The 14,515-nt window shown below is 39.6% G+C and overlaps 1 protein-coding gene across 11 annotated transcripts in view; it reads left to right on the top strand.

The window, feature by feature from the left end:
- Positions 1-14,515, top strand: part of MCM10 (minichromosome maintenance 10 replication initiation factor) — an 81,531-nt gene that overhangs the window by 19,236 nt on the left and 47,780 nt on the right. For all 11 annotated transcript variants that reach the window (XM_072749509.1, XM_072749507.1, XM_072749513.1 and 8 more), the window contains 6 exons: positions 45-162; positions 1,790-2,018; positions 3,270-3,414; positions 4,418-4,536; positions 6,260-6,373; positions 8,702-8,847. In XM_072749509.1, coding sequence (XP_072605610.1) covers positions 45-162; positions 1,790-2,018; positions 3,270-3,414; positions 4,418-4,536; positions 6,260-6,373; positions 8,702-8,847 — 871 coding nt within the window. The remainder of the gene's footprint in view (positions 1-44; positions 163-1,789; positions 2,019-3,269; positions 3,415-4,417; positions 4,537-6,259; positions 6,374-8,701; positions 8,848-14,515) is intronic.

Below are 14,515 nucleotides of genomic sequence, written 5' to 3'. Positions count from 1 at the left end.
CCCACAGCCCTTCGGAGCCCCTCAGTCTGTGGCTTGTGTTTCAGGGATAACAGGAAGCCCGAAACCTGCTTTCCAGTCTGTCTCAGCATCAGCCCTCTTAAAGCAGCAGAAGCAGCAAATGCTGGAGATGAGGAAGAAGAGGTCAGAAGAAATACAAAAACGGTAAGAATAATGGGTTTAATATTTCCTATTTAGATAGTTTATCTCCGGGATCCTCAGAACGTCTTAATGGATTTCCAAAATGTAGCTTTAAATTTTTAGATGGTTGGATAGCTTTTTAAGTTTGAAAGTTCCAAAGCAATTTTAACATAACCTAAGAACACAGCCTTTCGGGTTCTGTATCTCTGACTCACGCTGGTGAATTTGAGACCAGGTGGTACAAGTTATAGTAATTAACACCCTAACACCCCAGGGAAGAAGGGAAAGAAGGAACACTTAAAAAGGGTATTGTGAAAGGGAAAAGCGCATGTTGACCTCTTTTTCTCATTTTTTAGTTCTACCACAATTAGTTTTTTTAAGTACAGGCTAAAGCCAGTAAATAGATTTTACAGTTGTTCACGTAAATGATAAAAGTGAGGCAGTGAAAGTGGAGAGTCATTTTAGAGGCAGAAACAAGTGGAAAATGCTGCAGAAGGTAAATGAATCAAAGATTCTTAAACTCAAGTTATCAGAATAGTGATAAGAGTATCAGTTTAGAGATGCTTAACAGGTATGGAGCACATGTTATACATCAAATCAACAGTGTCTCTTTTAGTCCTTACCATAGTCTGTGAGATGCTGTTATCCTTGTTTTATGAGTGATGTAACTGAGTGCCAGAGAGCTGGTTGGTGATGGAGTCAGGTTAGGACTCATTCCTACCTGTTCTGCCCTAGTTAAAACAGTTAGGCTGCCCCAGATCTGGGCCACTGAAAGGTAGATGGTTCAATAAATAGGAAAGTCCACTTTAAGCTACCAGGAAATTCTTTGGAAAAATCAGAGCATAGATTTGGCTTCAGGCAGGTGAGTTTGAGGTGCTGATGGAATATCTCTGGAGATGTTCTTCATGTGGCTACAGATGATGTAAGTAGATAACATGGGGTTGTGGCCTTGTGTGAAATAGGGGGCACCTGCCCATTTAAAGGTGTTACAGTTGGAAGTTCTTCAAAATTTTGCTGGCCAAATAACATATCACTGGGCAGGGTCTCATAGGCAGTTATAGGAGTGGGCATGTGGTAGTGGAAAGAATCCTAGCCTGAGATTACCTGGAACTAGTCATCAGCCTGTCACTTACAAGCAGTAGGATCTTGGCCCTCAATTCCTTCATCTGTAAAATGAGAGTTCTGGACTACATAATGTGTGGCACCTGTTGTTTCTCATTAGCCCTTTTGACTGCTTACAAAATAAATCACCATGTGAATTATGTCTTTCTGTGAAGGATTTTCACATATATCCTGTGTGTTACCTCTTCCCAGTACACTAAAATGAGACCTTCCATGAGTTTCTGAAGGTCCCAGCTAACCAGAGAGCTAGGAATACAGCACACATCTCACCTTCAGGGCTATGTTCTGTTGAGAGGCACCCACAAGAAAGCCAGTTGGCAAAAATAGTAATCAGTTCTAAATTGCTAAAACAACAAGAGCTTATTCAATGAATAGTCAGTTAGCCAGAGTTGGGAAAGCCCGCACTTTCTCAGTGTGTGCTGGTCTTGACCATGGAGGGGCAACTATTTTACTAGTGACTACTTACCAGCTGGTGGTCTATCTACAGTGTCCCAGTCAGCATATTTTGTGACTATGTATTTCTTTAAAGATTTCTCCAAAGCTCAAGTGGGATCAAGAGCCCAGCCGTGACACCCTCTTCTCAACGGGTCCCTTCCCAGTCTCTGCAAACGGCGGCTGTGTTGCCCAGCCTGGAAGGAGCACCAGCCACACAGATGCCCAAGCTGGGGCGAGGCATCTCAGAAGGAGATGATGTTCTCTTTTTTGATGAGTCACCACCACCAAGACCAAAACTGAGTGCTTTAGCAGAAGCCAAAAAGGTAAGTGGCATCAATTTTTTTAACATTTGAATTTGCATTCTGTAGGCCATAGCTGGAGTTGAAAGAGAGTAATAGATATTTATTGATCATGAAAATTAGAGTGAAAGGAATATCAAGTGATAATGACATCAACATAATGCCACTGGTTCAATCCAAGAACATTACCCATTCTCAACACTGTTCCTTGTGAGGCTGAGGGAGATGGTCTAAACTCTGGCTGGCCTGAGGGAAGCAAATTCTGGGAATTATTAACACAAGACTGTAAAATGGTGGTTTACAGAATCCTTCTTTGAAAGCAATCTTACACAGGAGCTAAGTTGCTCTGATTGCCGTGCTCAGAGCCCCACTTTTCAAACCCTTCGTGAGTCAACCCGAGCCCCAGTAAGAGCCTGTCTTCTCTTTTTCCTAGTTAGCCACTATCACCACTTGAAGGGCAAAGGCTAGTCATAAGCCAGAGCTGCACCTGCAGTAATGATAGTGATAAGAGCACCTGTGAGCTTGGGTCATGAGTCCCAGCCCCACCTCAGGTGTAGAAAAACAAAAAGCCCTGTAAAACAAAACGATTGGACATGTGCTTGTGCTATATACACACATGCTGTTTAGTCTGTATAGATTCGTGCTTTGCCCACATTCTCTCATCTGCACAGCCTAGTAAACACTATCCTCTCCATTTTATAAATGTAAAACCTGAGGCTGAAAAATTAAGTAATTTTAATAAGGTTACAAACTAGTAAGTAGCAGAGCTAGAATCTTATCCTGATTCTGTCTGATTGTAAAACAAACTTCCACAGTGTTTATGTGGTTCCTCTATGGGTCCTGAAGCCCGTAGTGTAATGATTTTAAACTTGGTATTTAAGTAAGCTGAAACTTTATTAGCTTATAGAGCTGTCTCCATACTTTAAAAAAATTTTTTTTTATTAATTTTTATTTATTTATGATAGTCACACAGAGAGAGAGAGAGAGAGGCAGAGACACAGCCAGAGGGAGAAGCAGGCTCCATGCACCGGGAGCCCAACGTGGGACTCGATCCCAGGTCTCCAGGATTGCGCCCTGGGCCAAAGGCAGGCACCAAACCGCTGTGCCACCCAGGGATCCCATACTTTAAAATTTTAATAACTGGGTAATGTTATAAAGAGAAGATATATTTTGCTAATTTATATTTGAGAATATAATTCACTTGTTAATAACTAGAAAAGGAGTACAGGGCTTTAGAGAACTGTCTCATTAAGATTTTTTATCTCTTTTTTCTAGTTAGCTGCTATAACCAAATTAAGAGCAAAAGGCCAGATTCTGACAAAAACAGACCCAAACAGCATTAAAAAGAAGCAAAAGGACCCCCAGGATGTCCTGGGAGTGAAGGACCGTGTAGAAAAGAACCACAACTTTTCTCCTGAAGGTACTGTGGGTTTTAGAGTTAGCAGTGGGAAGGCTGCCATCTATAAGATGTTCTAAACTATAACCAGCATCCCTGATACCAGAAGTTTTTGTTTTACTTAAATTTGCCTCTATTACAGTACCTAAATAGAATTTCTGCAACTGGAATTGACCTTTTTTTTTTTTAATTAGTTTATTTATTTATTTGAGACAGAGAGAAAGAGAGAGAGGCAAAGACACAGGCAGAGGGAGAAGCAGGCTCCATGCAGGGAGCCTGATGTGGGACTCGATCCCGGGTCTCCAGGATCACGCCCTGGGCTGAAGGCGGAGCTAAACCGCTAGTGCCACTGGGGCACCATTTTCAATGATCACATTAAGTTGAAGTGAAATTATACACAATCTAAAGGCTTAAGAAAAAGATTACTTGGGACGCCTGAGTGGCTCCATGGTTGAGCATCTCCCTTCAGCTCAGGGCATAATCCTGGGGTCCAGGGATCGAGTACCACATCCGGCTCCCCACAGGGATGCTGCTTCTCCCTCTACCTATGTCTCTGCCTCTCTGTGTGTTTCTCAGGAATAAATAAATAAAATCTTAAAAATAAATAAGAAAATGATTACTTATTAGATCTTTGTACAGAGATATATTAGTATAAAGATTTACTTTGAAAGAAGTAGAATTTGTTTCCAAATTGCCATTTTTATTTTAAAAACTCTGAAGTTGGCGGTGACATTTTATTATCAGTTTGTAAAAAGGAGTTTTCTTGACATTACTTATCATCATAGTCTGTTCCTGTCTTAAGAATGGAAGAGATTCTAATCCAGTGGTTAAATCTGCCATTCCCCATATGCTAGGGCCTACTTGTCAGCTCACTCCTCAAGAGTTTTTCTCTGCTGGTACCGATTGGGGTAAATTAAATTTGAAGGGCCTTGTCAGAGATGGAGAGAACAGGAAGAAGCTGAGTCCATGAGGCTCCTTGGCTTCCTGAAATTTCTCAGTGACGGCTACTGTTTCCTTTCTGCTCTAGCTGAAGATGAGTTGGAGCCTGCCAGGAAAAAAAGGAGAGAACAACTTACCTACCTGGAATCTGAAGAATTTCAGAAAATTCTAAAAGCAAAATCAAAGCACACAGGAATACTCAAAGAGGTAAAAGCCAAAAAAGGTCAAAAATGATAGTGATGCCCTTCAGACCCGCACTTTGTAATGGGACTAAGAAGAATCTATTTCTTCGACCTCAGCCAGGACATAGTTTTGTCTGAGTTGACTTCAAGGAACAGGAACATTCTTGATAGAATTTAGCTTTGCCTCTGTCCTTGTGAAGAATATCATTTATCTTAATTTTAATAGACATCGATGTTATAAAAATGTTGCTTTCTAGGTATAGCTTTGAATTTATCTTTCAGTGGTTTGCCACTATAGCTGTTCTTTTGAATATCAGTATAGGGGTACCTGAATGACTCAGTAGGTTAAGTATCTGCTTTTGGCTTAAGTCATGATCCCAGGGGCCTGGGATTGAGCACCGAATTGGGCTCCCTGCTCAGCGGGGAATCTGCTTCTCCCTCTGGCTCCCCTCCTCCACTCTTACCCTCTCACTCTGTCTCTGTCTCTCTCTTTCAAATAAATAAATAAGCTTTTCCCAAAAAAGGGTATCCATAACTTATGTGTAATGTAAAAATGAGAAAAGGAAATATTTATATTAAAAATATATATTTGATTATGTATATATATAGGCACAACTATCCCAGAAGAAATAAGAAAGTTGTCAGAGGATTGGGTTATAAACGTAAATAAGACAAATAGAAATGAAGCCTTCTTAGGTGTGGGTTTTTTTGGTTACTTAAATACCATGCGTCTGTTTCTTTGACAGTGTGATTTTTTTTTTTTTTTTAAAACAACAAATACTCCAAGGAACCTTTTGAACACACCAAACTATGGTTGTCCCTCTATATACACAAGAGTTGCCTAGTGTGCTCTTAGTATATTCAGTGTATATTTGAATGATGCACAAATGTTGTAGGGTCGGATATAAAGCAGTTAGTTTTGGGCGTTATAATGGGGTTTTTCATCCACATGGGTGCCTTCTAAAACAGTCAAATGAATCCTTTCATATCAAGGGACTGTTTGGTGCATTGCGGGTGCAGTTTCCCTGGTCCCTGCGAGTAGCAGGGAAGGGTAGCAATCATTGGGATAACAAAACAAGGGCTCCCACCAATTTTTACGGTGTCTCCATTAGTGCCAGTACTCTGAATGCTCTGCTCTGAATGTTGTGCTTTTGATAAAACTACTGGTTAATCAGACAGTTGTGTATCCTACCACTCTACCAGACCAGAAACTTGGCCCGGAGAGGTGCCAAGGCCATCCCTGAGAGGTTGCAGAATTGAGCTCCTGGTCTTTGCATCCACCAGAGGCCTTGGGCCTTGTGCAGCTGCACTAACTCCAGAGCTCTGAATATCTCTTCCCTCACCCAGGGATGGCTCCTGCCAAGTGCTCGGTCTAGAAAATAGTATCAAATAGACTGGGCCGTCATAAGTGGAGAGGCACTGAATACCTTCCATAGCTTGAGTCTATACGGGGACAGGAGAAATAATTCCCTTCTGGTGCACACACTCGATGTGATGACACTGTTAATAATGTTAGTATTTAAGTTTGTATTTCGTGTTTTAAAAATCACCAGGTGCCTTCAAACCAGTTTTTGGAAAAAGTAAGAGCTTATGTTTACTTATGATCATCTTTTGGTTTGCAGTTCTTTGAGTTCTTATCAGGTGTCCTCATAACAGCTTGTCTCTGGTGGTTTTTACTATTATTGAATTGGTGCCTGAGTACAAGTTGGATTTGGTGCAAGGTCTCTTGTACGCCTTGTCATTTCCAGGCTGAGGCTGAGCTGCAAGAACGCTATTTTGAGCCATTGGTGAAAAAAGAACAAATGGAAGAAAAGATGAGAAGCATCAGAGAAGTGAAATGTCGAGTAGTGACATGCAAGACGGTGAGTGGAGATGGTTCTAACCCTGGGCCCTGTTCTGAGCTGTTGTGACTCAGCAGAACATGGAGATATATGGGATATGGGGCCATGTCTTGTGACTGGAGTCCTGCACAGGTCATTTAATTAGGCTGGAAACCAAGTGGTTCACGACAGCCAAGGACCTGGCTGCCATCTGACTTGGTCTCTGAGCTCTGGTGGCAGAGCATTGGCAGTGAGATTCTTCTCTCATTTGACCACAGCTCCTGGTTCTGCAGGCAAGCCTTGAACGTTGGATCCAAGTTATTCTTAACTGTCCTTCTCAAGTTTCTAGCACATCCATAGTCCGTGGTTCACAGTCCTGGGACATGGTATGATTTCCTTTGGCATCACATGTTATGACCAACTACTATTGTCCCTTTCTACTCAGGGCTTAACTTGCTAAATTGAATCTCAAGGCAAAGTGTAAATTGCATTATTTTCAGTGTTTGCAGATTTTTTACACTAAATCCATTAGAAAAATGATAATACCCTTGTCCATCAACATTGACAAATAGGACCAAAAAATAGTTCTTGCAACAGTATCCTTTCATTACCACTCATTTTATACTGCCTAGCTAATCTTCCTTGTAAGCATACATAAGAGGAGGAAGAGGCTTAGCTTACCAAGTACAATTTTCTCTGTCTTTATTCCTTTTCAAACCTCCGACTCTCCTTTACATACATACATACATACGTACGTACATACATACATACATTTATTTTTTATTTTTTTATTTAAGATTTTATCCATTCATGAGAGACACAGAGAGAGAGGCAGAGACACAGGCAGAGAGAGAAACAGGCTCCATGCAAGGAGCCTGATGTACGACTCAATCCCGGGACTCCAGGACCATGCCTGGGGCCGAAGACAGATGCTTAACTGCTGAACCATCCAGGGATCCCCTCTCCTTTACATTTAGAGGATGCCCCTGAACCAGCTGTCACCAAAAGGCAGGGCTGCCTTTGAAAGTTCAGAATAAGTAATGGTTTTATTTCAGATTAACAGATTTTATGCTGATACAATGGCAAACCTAAGGACATAGCTGGTGTTAGTTTCCCATTGCTGCCCAAATAACCACCACCTTGATTGTTTTAAAAGACACAACTTTTTTATTTTGCTCTTCTGTAGTCTCTGTGGGTCTCACAGGATTAAAATCCAGGTCAGCCAAGACTGTGTTCCTTTTGGAGGTTCTAGGGGAGAATCCATATACTTGCCTTTCCAAGCTTCTGGATCCCACTTGTTATTCTTTGGCTTGCAGCCACTTCCTCCATCTTCGGAGCCAGCCATGGCAGGCCCAGCCCTCTTATCACATCCTCTGGCTGCCTCCCTATGGTATCCCACTTCCACTTTTAAGAGCCCTTAGGATTCCATTGGGCCCGTCTGATAATCCAGGATCATTTCCCAATCTTAAAATCCCTCTTTGCCACGTTATCTAAAATGCTCATGGGTTTTAGGGAGTAGGGTATGTATGTCTTGGGCGGGAGCGTCTGTTCTATCTACTACAGCTGGCATACCACTCTGCTCTGTAGTTTATGAGGCTGCCAGAACCAAAAGTTACCAGAAACCATATGCTCTGTCCCAGGACCTACCTGTTTCGACGTTCACCCTTCATTTCCTTCCTTCCTTTCATTTAAATGTCTCATACAATTCCATTTATGCCAAATACAAAACCAGACAAATGAATCTCTGCTGTTAGAAAGCAGGGTAGTGATTATGATTACTCTTGGGGTGCAGGGGGAGCAATGCCTGGAAGGGGGCATGGGGAGGGCTTCAGAAGTACTGGGGAGGTTCTCTTAGTATGGTGCTGCTTTTTGTTCCTATTTTATTCAGTCATTCTGAGGATCAGAATTACAAGTCAATTATTATCATCTCCACTTGATTTTGCTGCCTGTGAAAGAGGAGTAATTATAAGCTTACATCCTTTTCTGAGGCTTTTTAAAAGGAAATGCAAGGGCTACTGCATAGGCCCCACTGTCGGTGTCCTATAACCAAGCAACTGGAGTGAATTTAGGACAGACCTAATGAAGCTATTGAGAGGTTCCCAGTGCTTTTGTCTTGATGTTACAGAAGGTTATTGTACTTCATTCCTGCCCCAAAGTTGTGGCAAACACAAGAAAAAGTGGCATCATTCTGCAAGACTTGAGAAATCATAGGCATCACCACAGCTAGTAGATAAGGTGGTTACTCTGTTCATAGCTGCCTGGGTGGTGGTAAGAAAACAGAAGTTCTCTGGAACAGAACACCCTCCTAACAGCCAGTTTCTCCTTCAAAGCTCTTGACCAAATGTGTGTCCTTCTATTGATTATATGCAGTGCGCCTATACCCACTTCAAGCCTTTGGAGACCTGCATCAGTGAGCAGCACGACTACCACTGGCATGACGGCATAAAGAGGTTTTTCAAGTGTCCCTGTGGAAACAGAAGCATCTCCCTCAATAGGCTCCCCAAAAAGCACTGCAGGTAGGATTGCCTGGTGTTCTTTAACCTTTCTTTCCAGTTCCCATATGATGCCATTCTACTGGAACATTGGTCAGTCCATTTTGAGGGTCAGGCCTTCTTTCCATCCCTCTCACAGCTCCGGGTCATCTCCAAAAGCTCATGGAGAGAAGGGACGCTTCCTTCGTCACTGCTTTATCCCCAATACTTGGTATAGTGCCCACCCCATGGTGGGTCCTGACAAATGCTTGTTGAATAGATGACAGAAGTCATTTCTCTGAATGTCCTGGAGTTGCTGGGACAAGAACTAGGGAATCAGAACCAGGATATAATCTTAGAGCCATGAGCTAACTAATTTCTGTGGCCACTTTTGCCTTGGGAGCATTGGTGGACTCTAGCATTGGTTGATATTCCCTTTAGGATATCTATTCCATTCAGTTTTTCTAGTTGTTCTCAAAGCACTTGTCTAAGGTCTATCCCACTCAGAAGTAGAATTAGGATCACATTTAAGTGAATAAAACAATTTTGTGGAAACTAATAATAATGTCTTTTGTGGGGACTAATAATGTCTTTTATATATGAAGTCATCCCTTTTTAAGATCACGAAGTATCTTCCCATTTATTCATCTAATCCTCTGGCTTTTATTAATTTTTAGAATTATCTCCACTTCAGGTGTTGAATATTATTAATTCTTAGATGAATCATCGTTTTTGTTGATGCTGTGAATGGCAACTTATATTTTAGTATTTTGTTGTTGTTGCTTATTGGTGTAGAGAAATGTTATCAAATTTTTTATATGTTGATCTTGCCTCTGACAAGCTTATTAAACTCTTATTAAACTAGTAATTTGTTAATTTCTCTATGTAGTTCATCATCCACAAACAGAGGCAGTTTTACCTGTCTTGTTCTCATCCTTAATACCCTCTATTTCTTTGTCTTTCCCAATAGGGTTGGCCAGACCTCAAATACTTTGTTAAATAATAGTGATGAGAATGGGCTTTCATTTCTTTATCTTTAAGTGAATATATCCTTCACAGATTTCTCCTCCAGGTGTAGCCTTTACCAACTTAAGGAAAGTTCTTGTTATTTCCAGTTTACCAAAATTGTGAGTAGATATCTTTTTTTCATTTTACGATCTTATCCTTTAGCTTATCAGTGTGTTGTTACGGACTAATTTCTTTATGTATTTTGCATATTAACCCCTCATCTGATCATCTGATAGATGACTGGCAAACATTTTCTCCTGTTCTATAGGTTGTTTTTTCATTCTGTAACTTGTTAATTTTGCTGTGCAGAAGCTTTTGAGTTTTGATGTGATCCCATTTGTTGATTTTTTTGCTTTTGTTGCTTGAGCTTTTGGCATCGTGTTAAAAAAATCAGTGCCAAAACCAATGTTGATGAGCTTTTCTCCTACATTTTCTTTTAAGAGTTTTATAGTTTCAGATCTTACATTTAAGTGTTCCATCCATTTCAAGTTAATTTTTGTGAGGGATGTGAGATAATGGTCCAATTTCCTTATTCTGAGTGTGTTTCTCCAATTTTCCCAGCACTGCTGGTTGAAGAGACTGTCCTTTCCCCATTGGATATTCTTGGCTCCTATGTTGAAATATTAGTTGACCATATATACTGGGATTTAAATCTGGGCCTTCTGTTTTACTGGTCAATATATCTATTTTTGTGCCGGTATCATACTGTTTTTATTACTATAGCTTTGTAGTATAATGTGAAATCTGGAAGCATGATGTCTCCAGCTTTGTTATTTTTTCTCAGCATTACTTTGACTATTGAGGATCTTCCCTGGGTCTGCACAATTTTTAGAGTTTGCGTTCATTTGTTCTTCTGTCTCTCTCTTTGAAGGATGCCTTTAGTATTTTGATAGGGATTACATTGAATGTCTGCAGATTCCTTTGGATAGTTTGGCCATTATAAAAATATTAATTTTTTCAGATCAATGAACTCTGGGTTGTCTTCCCATTCATTTGTGTCTTCAGTTTCTTTCAGGAAAGTCTCGTAGATTTCCATTCACTTCCTTGGTTAAATTTGTTACTAAGCCTTTTATTGTTTTTGAGTATATCCTGAGTGTAAAGGAAGGGAATTGATCTCTGTGTGTTTATTTTTATTTATTTATTTATTTATTTATTTATTTATTTATTTATTTATTTATTTATTTTTTAAGATTTTATTTATTTATTCATGAGAGAGAGAGGCAGAGACACAGGCAGGGGGAGAAGCAGGCTCCATGCAGGGAGCTGGATGTGGGACTCAATCCTGGGTCTCGGGATCCCTGGGTGGCGCAGCGGTTTGGCGCCGGCCTTTGGCCCAGGGCACGATCCTGGAGACCCCGGATCGAATCCCACATCGGGTTCCCGGTGCATGGAGCCTGCCTTCTCCCTCTGCCTGTGTCTCTGCCTCTCTCTCTCTCTCTCTCTCTCTCTGTGACTATCATAAATAAATAAAAATTAAAAAAAAAAATAAATAAACTTGGCAGATAAAAGCTGTTCCAGTTTAAAGAGATTCTCACAAGGGACTTCCTGTTCTTAAATCAATAGCTACAGCGACACTGCAGAGCCACAGAGGGGAGCCAAATAATCAGCAAGGGGATCATTTAAAAAAAAAAAAAAAAATCCTGGGTCTCTGGGATCCGCCCCTGGGCCAAAGACAGCGCTAAACTGCTGAGCCACCGGGGCTGCCCTGTGTGTTGATTTTATATCCTGCTGCTCTACTGATATTGTTAATTAACTCCAGTGTTTTTTTGGGGACTGACTCTGGGATTTTCTACATATAAGATATGTCATCAGCAAATAGTGACAATTTTACTTGTTCCTTTCCAATTTGGATACTTTTTATTTCTTTGTCTTACCTAATTGCTCTAGCTCTAGCAAAGATTTCCAGTACTATACTGAATAGGAATGGTGAGAGTGTGCATCCTTGTCTTGTTCCAGATCTTACAGGATATGCTTTTATTTTATCCCCTTGAGTATATAATGTTAGTTCTGAGTTTGTCATATGTGACTTTTATTATGTTGAGGTATGTTCCTTCTATACCCAATCTGTTAAGGTTTTTATTATGAAAGGGTGTTGTATTTTGTGAAATGCTTTCTCTGTATCTATCAAGATGATTGTGTAATTTTTATCTTTCATTGTAATGGATTAAATTTGTTGACTTGAAAGAAAAATAAATTTGTTGATTTGTGTATGTTGAACCATCCTTGCATCCCAGGGATAAGTCCTACTTGGTCATGGTGTATAATCCTTTTAATGTGTTCTTGAATTTGATTCACTAATGTTTTATCGACAATTTTGATCTTTATTATTTCCTTCCTTCTGCTAAATTTGGGCTTAGTTGGTTTTTTGTTTTTCCTAGTTCCTTGAGGTATAAAATTAGATTATTTGAGATGTGTCTAATTTGTTAATATATGCATTCACTGCTGTAAACTTTCCTTTTAGAACTTCTTTTGCTGCATCCCACAATATTTGATTTGCTGTATTTCCATTTTCATTTGTTTCAAGATAATTTTTTATTTTAACCCAGTGGCTGCTTAGATATTTGTTGTTAAATTTCAACATATTTGTAGATCTTCTCACTTTCCTCTTGTTGATTTCTACTTTCATACCATTGTGGTCAGAGAACACAGCTGTATGATTTAAGGTTTCTTTTTTTTTTTTTTTTTTTTTTTTGATTTAAGCTTTCTTAATTGCTAAGATTAGTATTGTGCCTGTCCTGTGATCTACTCTGGATTATGCTGCCTGCACTTGAGAAGAGTGCATGTTCACTGCTGTTAGATGGGTATTCTGTATATGTCTGTGAAGTCCATTTGTTTTAAAGTGTACACCAATTTCCATGTTTCCTTGTTGATTTTCTTTCTGGGCAATCTATCCATCACGATACTGGGGTACTGAAGTCCCCTACTATTACTGTATTGTTATCTGTTTCTCCCCCTAAGATCTGTTGGTATTTGTTAATATGTCTCGGTGCTCGGGTGTTGGAGCATACAGATTTACAATCATTCTGTCTTCCTGATGTATTGATTGACCCCTTTATCATGACATAATGACCTTTTTGTCTCTTTTCGGCTTGAAGTCTATTTTTGTCTGATGTAAGGATGGCTCTATTTGCCTTCTTTTGGATTCCATTTGCCAGAGATAACGTATACCATCCTTTCACTTTGCGCCTGTGTGTTGTTAGAGCTGAGATGTGACCCCTGTAGGCAGCATATGATTGGGTCGCTTTCTTTCCATCTAGCCATTCTGTGCCTTTTGACTGATGGATTCAATCCATTTAACTCTTGGGTGATTATTGATAGGTCAGGATTTACTACTCTTTTTTTCTTCTTCTCCTTCTGATTTTTTGGTCTCCGCATTGTTTCTTTTTCCCATTTCTGCTTGCTTTTTAAGTTAGTAGTTTTCCGTGGTGATTTGCTTAGTCATAAATTATTTCCTTTATGCTGTGATGTCATCACCAGGGAGTAGCCATAGTTCTTTTTAATGCTCTTTTGCTTTAACCTTTATACCATAATTAAGAGTTTAATATAATATTCCAGAAAAAACTTAATTTTCTGATTGTGACCATTTATCACTTTAATCAGAGTTTCATGTATTTCTGTCTGTTTCACCTTGAAGAGCTCCTTTCTGTGTTTCTTATTATGATGCATGCAGGTCTAGTGGTGATGAACTCTTCAGTTTTTGTCTGTCTAAGAAAGTCCTGATTTCTCCTTCCTATCTAAATTTAGGATAATTTTGCAGAATAGAGTATTCTTGGCTGGCAGTTTTTAATCTTTGAATATTTTTTCATGTCATTCCACTCTTTCCTGGCCTGTAGAGTTTCTGCTGAGAAATCTGAGAGCCTAATCTTGTAGGTTTCTACCTCCACCCCACCCCACCCCCTGTTGCCTTTAATTTTTTTCTTTATCATTGACTTTTGACAGTTTTGATACAGTTGTCTTGGAGAGATCTTCTTGAATTGAGATAAGAAGGTGTTCAACTAGCTTCATAGACTTTGTGTATCCAGGTTTAAGGCATTCTCAACTATTATTTCATTAAAAAACTCTCTGTTCATGTCCTCCTCTCTTCTCCTGGAATACCCATCATTCTTACTTGACCTTTTCCAGTGAAATCTATTTTCTACATGGAATCTTGGAGGACTTCATTTCTTTTTTAAAATCTTTGTTCTCTCACCTCTCCCATCTGCATCATAAATTTTTAGGTTTCGGTCTTCTAGCTCACGCATTCCATCTGATTTGCTATATTTCCAATGCATTGTTTTGCATTCTCCATCTTACTTAGTTCTTCCACTCCAGAATTTGTTTAGTTCTTTTTTAGAATTTCTTCTGTGAAGTTCTTCTGTTCATTAATTTTATTTCCAATATCTTTCTAAGTTTCCTTGTAGCTTGCTGAATTTCTTCATAAAAGCTCTTTCAAATCTTTATCAGTTAGATCAGAATGTTCTTTGGACTCTTTTGCTGGAAAATTGTCGGGTTGTTATTGTTTTTATTTTTAATACTAAATTACTGTGATTTGTCATGGTGTCTGAGGAAGAGTGTCTCTGCCATCACATTTGATGTAATGAGCCCTTTTCTTACTTAGGCAAAGTTTTGTTCACTTTGATTCTGAACATTCAACCCCTTGGTAATTAGGAGCCTTTCTTTTGTTTTCCAGAAGGTGGCACCATAGCATGTGTTTTTTGGTTTCTCT

Source organism: Vulpes vulpes, chromosome 2 (assembly GCF_048418805.1).
Source record: "Vulpes vulpes isolate BD-2025 chromosome 2, VulVul3, whole genome shotgun sequence".
Classification (NCBI taxonomy): domain Eukaryota; kingdom Metazoa; phylum Chordata; class Mammalia; order Carnivora; family Canidae; genus Vulpes; species Vulpes vulpes.
This window is presented reverse-complemented; position numbering and strand designations above follow the sequence as displayed.